We start from the raw sequence: 21,604 nt of genomic DNA on the forward strand, positions 1-21,604 counted from the left end.
CGTCGGGCCACCCTCATGAAGTCTGTTTCTGATTGTTTGGTCAGACATTCGCACCAGTGGCCTGCTGGAGGTCATTTTGTAGGACTCTGGCATTGCTCATCCTGATTCTCTTTGCATAAAGGAGCAGACACCGGTTCTGCTGATGGATTAGAGATTTTCTTTGGCCCTGTCCAGCTCTCCTAGAGTACCTGCCTGTCTCCTGGAATGTCCTCCATGCTCCTGAGACTGCTGGGAGACACAGCAAACTTTCTGTCAATGGCACGTATTGATGTGCTATCCTAGAGTTGGACTGCCTGTGCAACCTCTGTAGGGTCCAGGTATCGCCTCATACTACCAGTAGTGACACTGACCCTAGCCAAATGCAAAACTAGTGAATAACAGTCAGAATAGATGAGTAGTGAAAAAAATGTCAGTGGCCTCCACCTGTAAAACCATTTTGGGGGTCGTTTCACTGTTGCCCATCTAGTGCTAGTTAATTTCATTAACACCAAAGCAGCTGAAACTGATTAACAACCCTCTCTGCTACTTAACTGACCAGATCAATATACCAGGAGTTTAATTGACTTGATGGTATACTCTGATTAAAAAGTGTTCCTTTAATTTTTTTGAGCAGTGTATTTCTGTTAACCCCCCCCCCCCACCCCTCCAGGCATAACAAGCATTAGACTGTTACATTTAAATCTACATCAAATATGGGCTGTGACTAATTCTATTTTGTAATTGCCATTTATAATGTAAAAATATTCAAATTGCTGTGCTCTTCTCATGCCATACATGACTACTAACCTGATTTATTGATTTTCAGAGGGATGGATCTGAGCTGGGTATGCTGGCTCCATCTTCAAGGCTTTTCTTCTACTACCAGCTGGGAAAACATTTTTACATCACTAAGCAGCTGAGTGAGAATTGGTATTGTGCTCAAGACCGAATAACAAAAGTTACTATGCTGATGAAAAAGGTAAATTATATTTTGGGGCTTGTAGCAGGAACTGAAGCCTCAGCTAAGACAGCACCTTCCTTGTATACGTTGTAAATAAATTATACACCAAATATATCAATAACTAAAAACATAACCTCAGCTGCCACTTTTTCTTAATATTTTAGTGCTGGACCTGAAAAATTATAAAACTGGACTTAACCTTACGGACACAGGGCATTTGCTTTGCTCCTCTAAACGTCATAACAGAAGACTAGCAGAAGAAAAGTTGCTTAAAAAAAAGCTGCGTATTGCACGTCAAGCATTTGAACGTTAGTGGATTCCATTGGCCCCAATATTAATTTAATCCACCACTGGAATGCATTAAAGCTCAAATGTGCCTAAACACGACTGGCATTTCTACAGGTTTTTAGGTGCATTTAGCTTTTTTTTTTTTCTTTGCAGCTCCTGTCTAAAGTATGCTTTTGATCATTTTTTTTCTAGCCTCTTCTAATATGCCTGTAAACTCATATGTGTGCATGGACACAGACTAACATAGAGGTGCTTTTACAGGCTAAAAAAATGCCAAATGCCTGTAAAAGTAGTGTTTTTTAAGCCAAATGTCCTTGACTTGCTAACATTTAGTGTAGGTAATGTCTCAGACGCTGTCTCCTGGCCTTCTCAGGGAAGCCATATGCACTGCAGTTGCAGAGAACAGCTTCTGCACAGGCCAAACTTTTGCAGAACTTCCAGCATACGGTTTACCTCATAATTGGCATCATAAATTGTTTGAAGGAGAAAATTCAGCAAGTAGAATCGGAGAAGGAGAAACAATTCCACTTGGCTTCCTTTATTTAAAATTATTGCTCAAATTCATCTTTTTTACCCTCCTCCTCCATAACTACATCTCCCCACTGCATTTCCCTAATCATGATAAATTCCTGTTCATATTCTCTCCTGTCTCAAGTGCGATAGCTCAAAAAGGAAGTTCTTTCCCCCCCTTGCTCATCTCAGCAGCCATTTGGCTGTTTGCCGTCATTATTTCTTTAAAATATTTACTCATGAATATTAAGCACTGCTATTAACAAGGGAACCTGCTGACAGATTCCAGGGTAATGGAGACTATCATTTCTAGATATTCTCAAGCCCAACGGGAGTATGGCAGGCTGAGGGGGAGGGAGCATTTGTAATTAAAATTTGAGACTCTTCGATTAACTTGTGGTTAGTGTATTTTTGTTTTCACAGACTCAGAACAGATAACAGTATGTACTGCAGGTTACTGTGTGGAGAGTTTGGTTGCCACTCACAGTTGGGTCTGGCTGTAAATAACTCAGCATTATGGCCTCCATGTTGTCATGGTTTATGAGGCTTCCATTTTCTATTCGCCTGTGTTCCACCCACCAAAGCAACTCAGACAACACATGTCCGACTAATGCAGTTCAGAAACCACTGCAGGCTTGGGCTCCATTTATAATGGAGAGCAGATATCGCTTTCCACTATCCTCAGTATTACTACGCATCGTGGCCTGCATTTTATGGGCTGTGGTGGGTATCCTGCACTGAATTCTCTCAGCAAATGACTGGAGGAGAGGCCAGTCACATGACTTTGACAGGTCATGTGACATGACCAGGCCGTTTTTTTTAGGAAACTTATTTTTAATCAAACTGTGTTTGCTTCAGAGAACCAAAACAGATGAAAAGCAATATATTTTTGTTTTTTAAAGCGCACTCAAATGCACATTTATGCTTTGTTTTTGAACAGCAGTAAAGCCTTGATTAAGCCATACTACTGCTTTATACATAGGCCCCTTTATTAAAATTAGGAAGTTCTGGATAGTACTGCAAAGGCTTCATATTCATTGTTTGGGCTCTTGCAAACAGCATAAGGGTTTGTGCAAAAATAGAAAATGTTCTACTGTTTGCATATGCCCATATGCTGTATCCATGTTTACAATGGCTCCATCATATACAGTACATGAGAGCAGCAGTACACAACCATTGATATCAATGACAGGCTGTATGCTGCACCTGGGCAATATGCTGACAATTACACAAAACAGATTCAGCTAACCTATGAACCAAGAGTCCTTTAATATGCAGCTTTCTTCCCTCAGATAAGCATGTGTCTATACATAATAGTTTGTGTGCGCTGACCCCATAATTTGGTTTGCAAGGAAATATATAACCTGTAAACTGCAGATTTCACTAAAATGACTTGGACCTGGTAATGCTCTTTACTATTTTCCTCATTTTCACTCTTCTTAGTGTGGGCTAAACTGAAAAAAAAAAAAATTAAGCTCTAATACTCCAGAAAGTGAGTTCTGTGAGTAGTGACACTGTATGCTGGTGCTGGTTGAGCTCAGCTTAGGTGACAGGAAAATGGCGTCTGGCCACACACAGGATCAGCGGACTTGTTCTGTATATATCATCATTGTGTTGCGTAGGGAGATATCTATTGGTTGTTCACTGCATTTACACCCTTTTTTATGGTCTTCAGAAACAAGGAAGTATTTTGTTAATAAAGATTATCCACAAATCACTGCAGTGCCATTTCAGCTTCCAGAAAAACATACTAGTGCACTCTCCCCTTTATTCCATTTGATACACATATACTTGTAAGTCTATTCATTGTTGGTTAAAGAAGACTTCATTATCAGCAGACTTGTTCTGTATATCCCATCATTGTGTCAAATAGGGAGATATCTATTGGTTGTTCACTGCATTTGCACCCTTTTTTATGGTCTTCAGAAACAAGGAAGTTTCTTGTATTTTGTTAATAAAGATTATCCACAAATCACTGCAGTGCCATTTCAGCTTCCAGAAAAACATACCAGTGCATAATCCCCTTTTTTTCCCTTTGATACACATATGCTTGGAAGTGTTGTTGTTGGAGCTCCCTTGTGTTTCTACTGAGAATCCTTTATAGTCTATCTGTGTACCGACCCCGGCTTCGTTCCTGACATTGCTCCCTATAGTCTATCTGTGTACCAACCCCGGCTTCATTCCCGACATTGCTAGTTTTCAGCCTGTCCTGACCTCGGCTTGCCTACTGGATTTCCTGTGTCTACTCCCGTTGTACCCTGCTCCCACTAGCAGTCTCCTCTACCTAAGCTGGGTGTACCTTAGACTCCGCGCCCTGGGGAACCCCAAGTTGTGGATCAAAGATCTCACTACCACAGGTGCTGACATGCTGATTTTGAATGTTTGCCCACTCACAAAGAAATGATCAGTTTTCCTGTAATTTTCACTCTTCACCATTTTTTAAGTGGCGCATATTATATCATTCATCCCTATCCCTAGCAGATTTTTTACTGTTTAGTCACTAGCTAATCACTTGGATGACCTTTCAATGGAGTACCACCATTTAGACAAGCAGTAGTATTTTGAGGGTGGGTGATAGAAGATGGTAACACTAACAGTAGCTTGCAGTGAGTACAGTGGCAACAGGGATGATGGCTTCTTAAAATACTTAGCTTAAACAATATATATATAAAATGAAGTACTGTATATGTGTATAGTGTTGTGAATTTAGTGACGTGACAACAATGTTGTGTAAACTTTTACTGGATTTGAAAGGCCCAAGTCATTCTAGGTAATGTCACTGGTACTGAGATCCAAAATAGAAACACAGTACGAGCATAGAACTCTTATTATTTTCCCTGATGCCATTCCCTAATTATGACCGCCTCTGCAAGGGAACACAAAAATATTAAAATACTGTATAATCCCAATATATTGGAGCTATTTTTACACTGATGGTGCCTGGTAAAATGCATTTTTTTCTGCAATAAAGCGGAATAAAACTTTGACAGGTAGGACCTATTGGTCTCCTTCTGTCATAAGTGCTTAATCCTGCCTGTGAGCATTAATGTACACTGAGCCATGCAGCTTTATGGCAAAACTCTGTGCCTTGATGATGTGACTCCGCTGAGAAAGTGATGTCATTGCATCCTGGCCAGTCATGCAGTTAAAGAGTCGAAACCCAAAAAAAGACGACAGGGAGAAGATGGTAGCAGACGAAAGTGCTGAGACTGCAATGCTGAAGGAGATTGTTTGGCAGGTTAAGTCTACTTTGCATGGTAGTACATTATGACCTAAAACTCCCCAGCCATGTTAAATTTTTTCTGCTTTAAAGTGTATGCACACTCTAAACATTCACTTCTATTTTTTGCTCCCTTTTGGTCTAATAAATATACTGTTGAAAGCATTTTGTTATACCTGTTCAAAACATGGAAAAAATAGCTGTTAGCAGGTAGTTTAATACCTGAAGTTCTACATTAATTTATTAATAAACCTCACTTTGCTCATAAAAATCATTTTTTTTTAAAATCAGTTAAAACTGATCTTCTCTGTTTCCTAGGTTCCTGTCACCTCCAACTGGATGAAGCAGTTACATAACTTCTTACTTCTCCCTGAGCACCCCAGACTCCTGACTCCATATGCAGCAATCACTAACAGGACTGGCTCTGTCCTCTTTCTGATGGAGAACAAACTTCTGCTGGACACCAGAAGTAAAATTTTTTCAATCATCTATTATGTGTAGTTATAGTTTCCATTTGGCACAATGCCATAATCATAGCCATGCATAAAGGAAAATGGGGCCCAGCATTTTTAGCTCCATAATGATTTTTATAGGCAGCAGTATATGGCATATCATTTTGGACAATCTTCATGAATATGCTGTTTCACACAGTACCTCTATTTTGCTATGTAGGCACCTAGTATGGTGCACAGATTTTAGAAAGGAAATGTAATGCACACATTTGAACAGGTTAGATAGATGCAGTCGAGGCTTCATGAACCATATAGGTAAATGTGGCTGCTACGTTGATACTGTATATCCAGGCTGTCCAGACCCAAGGCTGTTTCTGGATGTTTTCCATGCTGCCATTAGCCTGAAGGTACCAGGTTCTAAAAAGTCAGGGAAGGCATTAATCTAATATATTGGTGAACCCATTGTGAAAATATGTGGACCAGTCTTTCTAGTCACCATATTTTAGATCTCAGTGGCAGTGGAAAGGGGTTAAAAAGAAAAACTGAAGTACCATAGGTAGCACCCCTAATAGGGTAGAGTAGGCTGCTAGGTAAATTAAGATAGCTCCACTTCAATCAGAGGAGCAAGATGTTGATTAATTAGGGCTGCTCATTGTTTCACAGGCTGCTGCTCTGTTACTTCCCCATGTCTTCTAGAGGATTGTAGAACCATAGTGGAAGAAAGAAAAGGGCATGCATTCTGAATATTTATTGGACTCCAGCCAATCTTGGGGAAGTGTGCCCAGTAGGTGGTGAGAGAGCCTATAAATAACATAAGGCCTGAGCAGCAGGGTGCAGGTTCTTGGGTCCAGTCCTGCAGAAGAAGACCCTGTGCAGGGGCTCTGTCCCTGGGGCAGGACCTTAAAAGAAGCTTTTTGGAAGACACCAAGGTCCCATCTAGGCTTAGCTGGAAGGCATATTCACAAGTTCAGGTCCAAGGATCAAGTTGGGTCTGGAGAAGTTCACAGGAGAGAGCCAAAAAGACGTTGGTGGAAATTAGTCCATTTGTCCTTTGGTGGTGTAAGTCTGCATCTCCTACACTAGGAAGAGCCTGGTGGATATCGGCAGGAGGCAATCATTGTAATTTAATTACCACAGTACTAAAGAGTAGTGACTGTCTGTAGCTTTTAACTCTGGAAGGAGTGCAGGTCACCATCAGCATATAGATTCTGTGGGACATTCCTTGTGTCACGTACCTGGTTGGGGAGCCTGACGTGGAGAGGAGGTGTCCTCTTACTAATCCTGCTCGGAGCCCCTGATAGTGGGAACAGAGGGTGCGGAGCCAGGAGTGGCATGAGTGCCGGGTGGATCTGGAGCTGATGGTAGGCAGGTGAAGACCCAGGAAATCCGCATGCAGGCCGGGTGCGGATTCAGGAACATGGGTGCAGCAGCAGGTAGGTATGGCGGCAAGCAGGATGCAAACCAGGAACGGACACAGGAGCGTAGATGTGGCAGCAGGCAGGTATGGCGGTAACCAGGGTGCAGGCCAGGTGCAGGATCGTAGGTGCAGCAGCAGGTAAGTTTGGCAGCAACCAGGATACAGGCCAGGTGCAGATACAGGTAACAGTAAAAATATATAAAGTGCAGCGCTATAAATTATATGATCAAACGTCCCGTTTAAATAAGCAGCATGTAGTTATATATAACCAATAATATTTAAATTAAAGGTAACAGTCTATATAGTGATAGGTGTTCTTCTTTAAATCCGTGGTGGTGTTCTAAGTGTTATAGAGAGATTAAGCACTCACCAGATGCACAATGTAAATGTGCATTATGAAAAATCAGCAGAAGCCTCCTTTAAGGGTCTGGTCTGGGATGGAGAAAATCCTCCCTCAGGGTAGTTAATCTTGTCAGGAACACACAGAGATAATTCTCCCTCTAGGTGGATGGTAGTATCAGGAACACACAGGGTAGTATGAAGATCCAGCTGGCCAGAGGTCCCTTTAACGGATGGATGGGTGCAGGTGCCTGAATACAGGATCTCCCTTCTCTGGAAATTTTGGGATGGCTGGATCAAGCAGGCTCTATGAATGAATAACTCCTCAAGGGGGAGTATGGAGAGCACTCATAGTGCAGTAATTTAATGCAATTTATTGTAATATAACACATATTTGCACATTCCAAGAGTTAAAATAAAGATTTGCAGAGTTAAATATGCAGCAAAAGGTATTGCAGAGTGTAGCAGCGTTGTGCATTGGACTGACCGTCCAGAATGAAAAATGGCCGCCGGGCCTCCATGTGGCTCCGCTGGCGTGACGTCACGGCGTGATGTGGCGTGATTTCACGGCGTCTTGGCTCCTCCTAAGGAGGGAAATAGAACCAAATTCACTAGTGGCTCCGTAGGGGGTGCGCTACACAATGCATGAAATAAATCAATGTTTTTTTTGTATCTCCATTCGGCACAACTACAAGTAGAACCCAGCATCCACAAAGCATGTAGCTCTCTCTTTCTCTATATTTAATACTGGCTTGCTTTTTTATATTAAATAAAAAGGTGGGATGGACAGTCACTAATGTGTTAAAACAGCCCTGTAAAAAGTTTTCATTTTGGGTCCTGAATGGCACAAATAATTTGCAAGGGTATTATTTGTGACAATTGCATGACTAGTGATACTTTTGCACAGCATTTTTTTTTTGTTAATAGACCCCTTAAGCCCCTTACACAGCGATACTGTGGAGTTTGACCACACAGCGGGTGCACTACAGTGTACCTGAGGATTTGATGTTGGTTAGCTGCATTTTCCTGTTGACTTCTATTATGTCCTGCAGTTTTGGTGAGCTTTCTGAAAGCTCACCAAACGGCCTGCATGCAGGAGGTTAGGTGTTCTTTCAGAAAGCGCACCAAAACCTCGGGACATAATAGAAGTCAATAGGAAAGCACAGTGAACCCATGCCAAACCTGCAGGTACATTGCACTGCACCACTGGTATGGCAAACGACACCGCATCAGTGAGAAAGGGGCCTTGTTGAACTGTGACCCAGGTGACTTAAATCCAACCACAGATTGTAGATCATCTCTTGTTCCTCAAGTAACATTTTGACAACAGTCACACTTCGATTCCACAACTTTTTCCCATTACACATACAGTTATTGAAACTTTCTGACATTACCCTATAGACCAGGGTATTTAATTCAATTCTGTCAGTAACATTTTATTCCAGCAGAGGTGGAATCCCATGTTTGAGCTATAATTTATATCCTAGTAGAAATGTAGTCATTGTACAGTATGCCTATCAAATAAAAGACACAGTGCAGTACTCCGATACATAAGGTATCTCCATCACAATGCCCCCTTACATCAGATATCTCCATTACAGTTCCCCCTTACAGCAGGTGTCCTGATCTCAGTGCCCTTTTACATCAGATGTCTCCATCACAGTTCCCCCTTACAGCAGGTGCCCCCATCTCAGTGCCCCCTTACATCAGATGTCTCCATCACAGTTCCCCCTTACAGCAGGTGTCCCCATCTCAGTGCCCCCTTGCAACAGGTGGTCCCCCTGGGTACTCCCCCCCCCTTCCAATCATAGTGTCCCCTTACATCTGGTATCCTATCAGAGTGCCTCATTACTTCACTTGTCCCTCTCTGAGTACCCCCTTATATTTTTTGTTCCCAATAGAGTACCCTCTACATCAGGTGCCTCATCAAAGTGCCCCAAAACATCAGGTACCCCCTATAAGAGTACCCTCTTAGATCAGGTGCCCCATCAGGTGAAACCATCAGAGTACCCCCTTACATCTGGTGCCCACTTCAGAGTACCCCTTTTAGATCAAGTCCCAATAAGGTGTTGGCATCAGAATACACCCTTTCATCTAGTGCCTACATTAGAATACCCCCTTCCATCAGGTGCCACCATCAGAGAACCCACTTTCATCAGGCGCCCCCATCAAAGCACACCCATACCATAGAGATATGTCTTATCTTTTGTGGTATTGCTCTGCAGCCAGTATTATTCATACACAAAGCCAGGAGGGCATAGGGCAGGAGCTGGGAAGCAAAGCAGGCTACAGAGGGTAGGACATGCACATGATCTCATTGGTGGTTTTAATGAGGGGAGTTCTAGCAACCAATGACTGCTGTGGGGGTTGGAATCCTGTACTGGGAACTGGCTGTGTGAATAGGACTGTCACACCGTCCGGACCACGGTCCACCATTCAGTTAAGCTTGCTATAGACAGTCATTTTGTTTCTTTATGTTTGATCTCATGTAACCCTTATATTGCCCAATAACACAGCTGATCCAAACTCTGGTATATAGGACATGCATATATGGCCTAAAAATCTTTCTTATTACACAATAACTTTCTGTGGAAACATATTCCTGCTTTTTGTAAAAAATATGAATTTCAGTAAACAGTTTGGATGTTTCACAACATTTATGAATCTGTTTCGATATGATGCAACATGAATAGTGGAAGAAAAATATAGAATTAGAACTGAAAGTCTCATTCTCACTTCAGTTTATTTCAAAGAAATTAGTTCTGAACATACTGTGTCATAGACATTTTCTAATACAGTTATGGAGATGCCAAAACTGCTTTTTTTAGTTTCAGAAATGATCTGTCTTACATTTTTAGAAGATTAAAAAGTTCTGTCATGTGACCATGCATCTCTCCTTCCTGAAGTGGGGGCGGGGTCAGGGGCGTATTGGCCGCAAGGCAAACAAGGCGTTTGCCTACGGTGGCATTTTTCAGGGGGGCAACACATCACCACCTCCCTTCCCACAGAAGTGACACTTAGGACGGGGCTGTTATGTATCTTACCTGTGTCCCACTTCAATCCAGTCCATGAAGGCGCTGCTGGAGGAGGGGCAGAGAGGGTGCCTGGTGTCCTCATTTCCCGGGTGGATGATCATGGATCACAGATGCCGGAATGATGTGGGTGGGAATTTTCCTTCTGGGTGACATGCCAACAGGCCCCTCCTATATGACCACACCCCAGGATCACTGGGCGGCCTATGGCAGCCTGTCCCTCCCTGTGCAAGGTGTGTCTCCTTGCCGGTGACTGGCCACCGGATCTGTAGCCTAGGGAAAGCACACAGGCAGAGAGGAGGATCCAAGTGGCAGCACGAGGAAGCTGATCAGAGTGAGGGACCAGCCGGAGCCGGTGAAGAGTAGGAGAGCGGCCGAACAAGGAAGATAGCTGATCGGTAAGGTAAGTGTCTGTGCCTTGTGGACGGGATCTGGGTAGCTGCAGCCAGGTATGCTGGCTGTGCATGGAAAAGGGAATGAGCTGTGGATGGGAGAGGGAATGAGCCCGGGCTGGAGGAGGGGTCAGAAATGTAAGTATCATTGATGTCAGTGGGAGTAATAGTGCCCCATCATTGGTGTCACTGACACCAATGATGGGGAACTATTCCTCCCACTGACACCAATGATGGGGCACTATTCCTCCCACTGACACCAATGATGGGACACTATTCCTCCCACTGACACCAATGATGGGGAACTATTCCTCCCACTGACACCAATGATGGGACATTATTCCTCCCACTGACACCAATGATGAGCACTATTCCTTCCATTGACACAAATGATGGGGCACTATTCCTCCCACTGATACCAATGCTGGAGCACTATTCCTCCCACTGATACCAATGATGGGATACTATTCCTCCCATTGATATCAATGATGGGACGCTATTCCTCTCACTGATACCAGTGATAGGGCACTATTCTTTCCACTGAAACCAGTGATGGGGCACTATTCCTCCCACTGACACTGATAATGGAATAAAATAAGAGGTGGAGCTCTAATAGAAAGCAGTGGAGCCTAAATAGGAAGGGATGGAGTTTACAGATGAAAGGGTGGATCTTAAACAGGAAGGAGTGGGACAAATTTAGATGCGGGGTGCCCAATTTTAGTGTTGCCTAGGGCAGCACAAAACCAAAATACACCACTGTGACTATATACCATAGTCTGTTCAGCCTATGGGCAATGGACATGTTTAAGAGGCAGGCTGTGATTGGGAGGGAGTGCTGGCCTGTGTTTTGCCCAGGTGCCCCTAGGTGGCAGTGCTCACTTAGGTGGCAGTGCACCCTAGGCAGCTGCCTAGTTTGCCTAGTGGAAGCACCGGTCCTGGATGTGGTGGCTGAACAGACTACCCAATACAGATATGTTTTATGTCTGCACAGTGTCCTATGACTCTGAATGGCCAGCCAAAGGATGAAAACTGGCACGCTAACACAGATCAGCTTCTGTGCTATATGTGGTCAGTTTAGAACAAAGAAAGGTGACTGGCAGGATCAACCAGGCACTTCAGATGGGAAAAAAATATGAAATTGATATAGATTGTGTGTCAGGGATGCACTGGCCATAGCATAGTTAAAGTGTCCAGGCATATGCACGATCCTGCAGGTGCCCATCCAGCTGTGCAGAGGCGTATGCATATGCATGCGCATGTGTGCAAGAAATCGCCACTAATGCTGGTGCCAAGTGGCCTATATAAGTGCAGCAGCTGCACTAGCTTGCTGCTGTCTGATCTGCAGCTCCCCCTGTGTTCCTGTGCCTGTTCCTGTGTTTGATACTCGTGATTGACCTGGCTTGCCCTGACCCCGCTTGAACGTTACCTGCAATGACCTTGGCTTGTTTCTCGGATTCCGCTCCTGTCTCTGTCTAATCCGCCTCCTCTGCTGCCAATTGCCTGTGACCTGACCTCTCTTCTGCCTGCCGTCTATGCCTGATCTATCAGTTCCGACCTGGCTCGTCTGACTCTGCCTCTGCTACCAGCCTGCTCTGCTGTGCCACCTGTCTGCGGCTAGCCATCTGCTACCAGCCTGCTCAGCTGTTCCACCTGCCCGCTGCCTGCCTGCTACCAGGCTGCTTGATGGTGCCACCTGCCGCTAGCCTGCTCTGCTGCTGTCACCCATCCAGCGAGGTGCCAACCTCTTCCGTGCAGACTACCAGACTGATCAAGCACTCGTGGTTGCTGTCCCACTGTCAGGGATCCTTGAGCTGGAGTTGTACGAGAGGCCTTCCTCTGAATGTCAGGCTCACCAACGAAGTACATGACAGTATCAGACAACCATGTCTGAGCCTGCAAGAGCCTCTCCTATAGACGAGATCTGCCAACACCTCGCAGCCCTCACTCAAGCTGTCAAATTCTTGTAGGAGGGATACGTTCAGCTGGAAGAATGAGTACCTCCTCTTCTGCTGCAACACCAACAGAGACTGCTACGACTCCAACCATGATGATGCCAGGCTCCCCACACCCAAAACATTTTAGGGGTACCAAAGTAAATTCAGAGCATTCCACAATTCATGCCAGCTGCACTTCTCCTTGCAACCACAGACTTTCTCTCTGGAATCCACTAAAGTAGGGTTCATTATTTCACTGCTCCATGGTGAACCTTAGACCTGGGCCTTCTGGCTGCTCGAAGAAAACAATGCACAGCTGCATACCATGCCATCCTTCTTCGATGCAATGGCCCAACTATATGACAATCTGCAACGGACTGCCACAGCGGAAGCTGCTCTCCATGCACTCCAGCAAGGCCGCAGAGCGGTCAAGGACTATGTTAAAGACTTCAGGCGCTGGAGTGCAGACACACAGTGGAATGACACTGCACAGCAACATCAGTTCCACCTGGATCTTTCTAAGGGCTTGAAAGATGAACTAGCTCAAGCTGGAGTTTCAAATACTTTGGAGGCCTTGATTAAATTTGGCCACCCAGATTGACCGTCAGCTCTGCAAACGCAGGTCGAACAGGTCTTCCCAGCAAACCCAACATGTATGCATGATGCCCAGAGTTCAGGCTCCTGCTTATTCAGCTCCTTCCAGTCCTGTGCCTGCCAATGCTGTGTCTGAGGCTCCAGAACCTATGCAACTGGGATTGATGCATTCCTCACTGTCAGGAGCGTGTCTGTCTTCAGCAAAACAACCAGTGTCTGTATTGTGGAGAACCTGGCCATTATGTACACACATATCATGCTAAGATGCATAAGTGTTTATTTCTTCCATTAACCTGCTACCATTATCTGCCAGTGCAACTCACCTAGCTCTCCCAATCTTATTTCAGCTACCAGAAGGGTCAGTAGGGGGCCCCATGAGATGCCCCTAGTACCTTTCATGGGCTTTTATTGGGTGTGGTTTGAGTGTGGGTGAGGACACAGGGGCCCCATGATCCCCTATTGCCTGGGGGCCCCATGAGTTGTCAGTCTGCCCCTGATCCTCATGTATTTATTAAGATACTTTCATGTTTACAAGTTTGGCAAGATTTTATATTTTATATTAGATTTAAAGTGTTTGTAAAGGCTGAAGATTTTTTATCTTTGTACATTCTATGCACAAAGGTAAAAAACCTTCTCTGTGCAGTTCTCCAGCCCCCCTAATACTCACCTAAGTCCCCTCTTGATCCAGCGATGTGCACAGGAGTCTTGGCTATCCCAGGACTCCCTCTCTTCATTTGCTGAGAACCATTGGCTCCTACTGCTGTCAATCACAGCCAGTGAACCAATCAGAAGAGAGATGTGGCTCCATGTGTGAATGGACACATGGAGCAGTGGCATGGGAGTGCACCTGCTCGGGTGCCCCCATAGCAAGCTGCTTTCTACAGGGGAACCCAACAGAAAGGAGGAGCCAGGAGTTCCGGCAGGGGACCAGAGAAGAGAGGGATCTGGGCTGCTCTGTACAAAACCATTGCACAGAGCAAGTAAGTATGACATGTTTGTTATTAAAAAAAAAAAAAAAAATATGCCTTTAGTAGCACGTTAATGTTCTTGTTTTGACTGTTCTTTGGAGTAGCACACAGAAGGACCCATAACTCGTTGAGTATATGTTTGCTTTATGCTCACTGTATCTAACTGCACCGTCTCTCTTAAATCTGCCAACAACTGTAGTTCCAGAGGCTACAAACTGAATGGATAGTTTAGGAAGGGTTTGAGGTTTTGGTCAATCTAAAAGAGATCACACATACAGATTTGCTTTAAAAATACTGACAATCCTGGACGAAGTCATAGGTTCTTTTAAAAGACCCCCCCCCCCCCACCCACACACACACACACCCTGATATTCTCCCTCTTCCCACTCTGTTTTCCATTGGACCAAGGAAACCCAAATCTGTCAAGGTTTTGTGCCTTAGCTTACAGATGGTGAATAAACTTCCCTTCCTCACATGACAGTGTTCAGTTCTGATGATTGTCCACTCAGACCTGGGCACTGCATCCTGGGAAGAAGGGGAGGAGGCCACATGCTCCCCTTTACCTAGGAGCACAGAATATTTCCCAAAGACAGGGAAGTTCAGCAAAGTTGAATACCAGTGTGTGTGGGTTATTTATTTAAAATACCCTGAGAAAATGGATTAATTCTCTTTATATGCTAATGCAATATGTCAGAGTAGATGCCCTGTGTCACCTCCCCAACAGGTGGGCACTGCAGTTAGATATTGGAGGGCTCATTGAGTAGTGGAAGTCAAGTCTGGGGTATATCTGTGGTCTTTTTGGGTTCCCAGTGTTGATTGCTACAATCTGCATATCTCTTAGAAAAAACTGCAAATGTGTGCCTAGCTTAAAAATCTCACATACTTGTTTTTTCTTTTTATAAATTTGTACAGCTAAGTAAATTTCACCTTTATTTGGCAGCTTTTGGAATGCCACCACTGAGGTACGATGTAAACATACCAGCAAGGATTCGGGAAATAATGGTTTTCCTGGGATATTGCAGAATAAATAACGTATTGCCAAGAAACATAGAAGATTCCATCCTTTATACCCCACAGGTAGGAAGCTCTGGAAATGATTTTAATATTGTAACCCATTAGTACACTACATGGAAGAGCTGCAAGAAACATCCACCACTACTATGTAAAAGTAGCAACATGTGCAGAGATATTGACATTATAACCTTCTAATTTGTGGAGCTGCTAGATAGTAAATACTCACTTGGTCTTATTTCAAGGATAACTAAATTTTTAATAAACATTTGCTCTTATCCATTGCATGCATTATTAGTTACCTTTTCCATTGTTCTTTCTGTTCTTGGAGAGCTGCCATCAAAGCCATGTTTTTGCTTTTTAGAGTTGATAAAGTTAAAACCTTCCATCAGTTTTCAATTTGAAAGATCTCCTCTCCCTCCCTGTTTTGGTAAAAGATAGTTACTAGGAGCCTTGAGTACCAGGTCATATCCTGGTCATGGCCATACTGTTTCAGAGAGTTAATTGGCCTTTCATTCCCTAGTAGAGGCATTTAAGGCATTTGTGCAGAGTTCTCGCTGTCGCTCTGAGCAGAGAGTGGTGACGTTGAGTCACCAGCTCTCTGCTCTGCTCCTTCAGAGCTCACTGGAGTGCTGGGCTGTGGAGGGGGTGGGAGCGGCTCGCTCAGTCTCTCAGTGTCTCGGTGAGTGGCTGAGCCAGGTGCTGGTCCAGAATTCTGGGTGGATCTCGATCTTTCATGATCTTTCCCCAGCTTGGACTGACTGAGTGATGTCAGCTGACAGCAGACTTTAGCCCACTGTCAGCTGAAAATGGGTCACAGGAGTGCTGATCGAGCTTTGGCTTTAGTTCCCATGAATCATCTGCTGCCAGTGGGATTCACCACTGTCAGCAGAAAGTAAACAAAAGTGCCAGTTTAAAAAAAAACAGTGTGGGTGTCCTCCCCCCGAACAATACTGGGCCCTTCAGGTCTGATATGAATTTTGAGGAGAACCCCATGCCAAAATTAAAAAACAATGGTGTGGCGCCCCCCCCCCCCAAATCTGTAGTACCCTTACTCATTTCCCAAAAAAAGAGTCAATTTTTCTTTGTATCTTTATTTTTATATACGAAAAGGGATGGCTTTCAACAGATTGCAGTGAGTTAGCTGGTCTGCTGACTCAGAATCAGGTCATCTATGAATGATTTAGCACTGGAGAGAGAGAGGTGGCCCGCTTCCATCTGCACTCCAGTCCCAAGGCGAGTGGCGCTTTGCGACAGCCCCTGTCCCTGCCTAGGGATTGGGGGGCCGGATATCCCCAGCCAACCTATGCACCTATGCTTCGCCCCATTGTCTCCTCAGCCAAGCACATACACCAAATGTCTGAACCTGCAGTTCCTCTCATACTGAGCAGGATTACTATTACAACACATCAGTAGGGTAAAACTAACCTGTCTCATGATGGTCTAAACCCAGCTCATGTTCCTCATTAGTGGGTGAACAATCCAACGCTTGGTGAACTCTGCTTCACAATTATAGGAAGAGTAGACATTGAAAGATCAAAAATCAACGTTGCAATGAACGCTTGACATTCACAAGACAGTTATCCCTGTGGCAACTTCGCTGACACCTCCTGTTTAAAACCCTAAAAAATCAAAAGGATCACAAGGCCCCACTTTCACGAAATGTATGCATACTGAAAATCAAGATCAAGCTAGCTTTTGCCCTTCTGCAGCACGGGGGGGGGCGTTTCTGAGCTTGCTTTAGGACACCTGTATTACTGTTTGACAGGTGTACTGCCCACACAGAGGTAGTTTTTGACAAGTTCTTTATTTTAATAAAAAAAGAAAAAATATCCCCCAAAGCAAATCCAACATCCATGAGAACCCCCTGCCATCTGCTGAACACATCTTGTCCCGTCCAGGGACAAAAGCCGAATGACGGGGGCGCATGCGCGGCCAGGGACGATGGCGGCTGCATTCTAGCTGAACTCCGCTCATCCCCGGCCAGCGCGGACTCACCTGCTACACGCCACTGCTTCCCTGCTAATAAGGGTGAGTCCCACCCACTTGGCACCCTGCCCGGCTCCAGGGAGAAACATGTATGGGGAAGATAGGGCGCTGGAAGCCCCCCTCCTCGCAGCCACCGGATTCGCGGCCCTCGCCGCCCTGGCGGTTCCTGTCCAGGCCGCAATCCCCGGCCTCCAGTATGCCCAGGAACCCAGGGAGAGACCCCGGCCCCCCGGTGGTCCCGGAGGGCACTGCATCTTCATGTATGTCAACTTCCATGCCTGCCTCTGCCCTGACTCAGCCCCAGATGGAGGACTCTGATCCCCATAATATAACTGGGGATTCCCAGCATATAACTGAGGGGGCAGCAGAATACTCTGCATCGGGAAATCATCCTCCCTCCACCCAGATATCTCAGCAAACCATACCGTCTCCTTCCCTCACACTTTCAGCGCTAGATGACAAGTTGCAAATTTTTCTGCGCAATATTACCGCATCCATATCCGCTGAAATTGGAAAGCTGGCATTAGATCTCAGAGGGGAAATAACTCAGATTGGAGACCGCACGGATAAATTGGAGACTGAGTTTGATGATTTGGTGCAATACGTTCATGTTTTGGAAGAGGATAACGCATATTTGAAGCATTCCATGTCCCAAATGCAACTCCAGCAAGAGGATTTAGAAAACCGGGAACGGCGCCAAAATATCCGTATACGCGGTATGTCCGAATCTATCGCTGATGCGCAATTGCACCGTCACCTTCTGTCCCTCTTTAGCGCAACTGCTCCATTGGTTCCGGAAACGGATTGGCGAATGGATAGGGCTCATCGCTCACTGGGCCCAAAACCTGTCGAAGGCACCAGACCACGCGACGTCATAGTTCGCTTCCACTTTTTTCAGAGCAAAGAAGCCTTATTATCAGCTGCTCGCCACAAATCATCTCTGGAATTTAAAGGTGACAGACTCCAACTCTTCTGCGATTTGTCTCCGACTACCTTGGCCAAGAGACGAGCCCTGAAGCCGCTCACCACACACCTCCAACAACATCATGTCCTTTACCGATGGGGGTTTCCTTTCCGGTTGGTCGTGACTAGGGATAATTCCCAAGTCGTGCTTCGTGATCTTCAAGAGGTGGATTCCTTCTTAAAGCGCCTGGGACTTCCACCTTTGCCTGAAGATGTGTCCCCTCTGCCACCAACTCCGTCTCGTCCATCCGCCACCCCCAACAAGATCTGGACTCCAGTCCGCGGAGGTCGGAAGAGACTCACACGTACCCCACAGCGTCCACGTCACCCTCAGTAGATCAATCCATCTGTATGATGCTTCTCTGGGGTGCCCTTCCGATGTGTTTCCGGTGATGATCCTTCCTTCCTGGGTTTTTTTTACATAATATTTTTTTCTTTTTGGGTTTCTCTTTTATGTCCGGCCGAACCATTGTTGGGTGCATTTTCTCACTTCTGTTTTATCTGGCCGGGCATGACGATTTTTCTGATGTCTTGGTTGTCGTGCTGCTCCCGAATTTGTCTAGCCATAGGCCTAGACGACTTGGGCCAATTGGTTGTTCCCGAGTTTATATCCTCATGGATACTTATGTCAATTTCTATGTTTACACTTTTCTGTGTTACTTTATTGTTTTTTGTTTTTTTTTCTATTGCATCGATGGTATTTCATTTCTTTTTTAGGCTAACACATTTGCTTCAATTTTTGTTATTTTATAATGGCTTTGCGGTTTATGTCATATAATGTCAAGGGCCTCAACTCCATTCAAAAAAGGTGGATGGCTTTGAGGGAATTTCGATCCTCAGGAGCAGACATTATTTTTGTTCAAGAGACCCATTTCAAATCAGCTGGCTCCTTTCGTTTTGCCTCAAGATTTTTTCCCCAAGCCTATTCGGCCTTTGATCCCTCCGGGAAGGCTGGGGTGGCAGTTTTGATTGGGTCGCACTGCTCCCTTCGGATTGTTTCCTCCAGAGTTGACCAAAAAGGTTGTTTCATTATTCTGGAATGTATGCTGGGTAACACTCCCCTTGTTCTGCTGAATTTATACGCCCCCAATACGGGTCAATTGCAATTTCTTTCCCAAACACTCGCCGCTTTAGACTCTTTTTCCACTTCACATGTGATTGTTGGGGGTGATTTTAATTTGATTTTATCCCCCCATAAGGACAGGAAAGTTCTTTTTGAGTCCACACCCTCAAAGCGGCAATGCTCCGCTTCAAAATCCTTTCGTAGACTGATAAGGGAGCATCGTCTCTTCGATGCTTGGCGGATTAAACACTCCACCCATAAACAATTTACTTTCTACTCCACCCCCCACCGTAGCTGCTCCCGCTTAGATCATTTTTTCATCTCTGCCCCATTGCTTTCACTCTTGGTCTCTTCTGAAATTAACCCCATTACCTGGTCTGACCAGGCCTCTCTGAATTTAAACCTTTTCTTTCCTCCCGCTCTACCCAAACCATGTCATTGGCGCCTTAATGAGACCTTCCTCTCCACAGATCATCTTAGGGATGAATTGTCTCGGGGACTTGATACCTATTTTACCCTCAATGTTGGCTCCGTAGCCTCTTCCTCTATTTTATGGGAGGCCCATAAGGCGGTATTTCGGGGACTCTGTATTTCTATGGGTTCTCGTTTAAAGAAATCTGCGGCACGTGCTAAGGCCTCTCTTGTTCATCAACTATTTTCGGCGGAACGACGGTTGATGGCAAAGCCTTCCATTTCTGGGCTCCGGAAGGTAACATTTTTACGTGACCGAATTAAAGCCCTCGACTCCAGTAAGGCTGCACAATCCCTGCTGTGGGTTAAACAGAAATTTTATGAATTTTCCAACAAACCCCATCTTATGTTAGTCAATCGACTTAAAGCTCAGTCTCCTTCCACGATGCCTGATCTTTTAATCCAACCAAACGGCAGTCCTACCTATGATCCTCAGGTCATGGCAACCCTTTTTGGCTCCTACTATGAGAAACTGTATAACTGTTTGATCCCAGACCTCCACCCGCCTCTCACACAGTTATCCTTTGACAATTTTTTTGATTCCTTGTCATTTCCGAGACTATCTCCCTCAGACATTGCCATTCTTAATGCTGACATTACGATAGAGGAATTACTTGATACAATTAAACATCTCCCTTCTCGTAAGGCCCCGGGTCCGGATGGTTTACCCTACACCTATTATAAATCCTTTATTGGTATCCTGGCTCTCCATCTCCTTTCTCTTTACAGAGATCTTTTTAAGGGGGTCACACCCCAGACTGAATTTTCACGAGCCTATATCTCGGTTATCCCTAAACCCGATAAGGATCCCTCTATTGTAGACAACTACCGTCCGATTGCCCTACATAATTCCGATTACAAGATTTTCACAAAAATTTTAGCCAACCGACTGTCCGGAATTATTTTCAAACTCATACATAGGGACCAAGTGGGCTTTGTGCCTTCCAGACATGCTGCGGATAACACCAGGAGAACTATTGATCTGGTTGATCTGGTTAATCGATCCTCCACCCCTGCTGTGTTGCTGAGCTTGGACGCTCAAAAAGCTTTCGACCGGTTAAGTTGGCCCTAGATGTTTCTGGTTTTGGAGAAGTTTGGTTTCCGGGGTTCATTTGTAGCAGCCTTGAAAGCCCTTTATTCTTCCCCATTTTCGCAGGTCAGATTAGCATCTTTTCTTTCACTCCCTTTTCAGATGTCAAATGGCACACGTCAGGGTTGTCCACTCTCCCCTCTGCTGTTTATTCTTTGCCTGGAGCCACTGGCCACAGCCATTAGGTCGAATCCGGATATTCGCGGGATACATTCCCATACCCATGAGTACAAATTATTGCTGTTTGCAGACGACATCCTCCTCACACTCACGAGTCCCTATACTTCTTTACCGATTTTGCATCAGATCTTGAACCGATTTGGGGCTATTTCAGGTTACAAAGTTAATACGTCTAAAACTGAGGCACTCCCAATTCACGTCCCACCTGTCACATTATCCTCGCTTCAGGAAGCCTTTCCCTATCGGTGGTGTACCCATTCTTTAAAATATTTAGGTACTAATCTTACTTCCTCTTACCAATCCATATACGAGGCCAATTACCCTCCACTATTCATAGCAATTTCTCGCTCTCTGAAACGATGGGATGCCTTGCCCATTTCTTTCCTAGGACGCATTAACGTATTAAAAATGACAGTGTTGCCTAAACTTTGTACCTGTTTGCGACCCTCCCCGTTCCCATTCCTATGTCCAAACTTCACTCTCTTCAGAAATCTTTCCTGCATTTTATTTGGCACAATAGGCGGCACAGGATTGCACGTTCCGTTTTGCTTTCCCCAAGATCTAGGGGGGGCTTGGGGGCCCCGGATATTATAACATATTACTACGCAACTCATCTTCGTTTTCTCATGTCATGGTCTTCCCATCATCCTCCCAACACATGGACTGAGATCGAATCTTTGCAATTGTTCCCAGCTCATCCATGCTCTCTCCTTTGGTCGACCTCAGCAGTGGATGTCTCCTCCTTTCGCCA

At 45.0% G+C, this 21,604-nt stretch overlaps 1 protein-coding gene across 1 annotated transcript in view; it reads left to right on the forward strand.

Annotated features, from left to right (window-relative positions):
* The window catches only part of LOC149457807 (uncharacterized), a 39,223-nt gene that overhangs the window by 8,873 nt on the left and 8,746 nt on the right, over positions 1-21,604 (forward strand). The window contains exons 2-4 of the mRNA XM_089683272.1: positions 806-958; positions 5,277-5,427; positions 15,027-15,163. Coding sequence (XP_089539398.1) covers positions 806-958; positions 5,277-5,427; positions 15,027-15,163 — 441 coding nt within the window. The remainder of the gene's footprint in view (positions 1-805; positions 959-5,276; positions 5,428-15,026; positions 15,164-21,604) is intronic.

The sequence above is a fragment of the Staurois parvus genome, unplaced genomic scaffold, assembly GCF_062004578.1.
Source record: "Staurois parvus isolate SC_StPar_1 unplaced genomic scaffold, SC_StPar_1.0 ptg000303l, whole genome shotgun sequence".
NCBI classification, from domain to species: Eukaryota; Metazoa; Chordata; class Amphibia; order Anura; family Ranidae; genus Staurois; species Staurois parvus.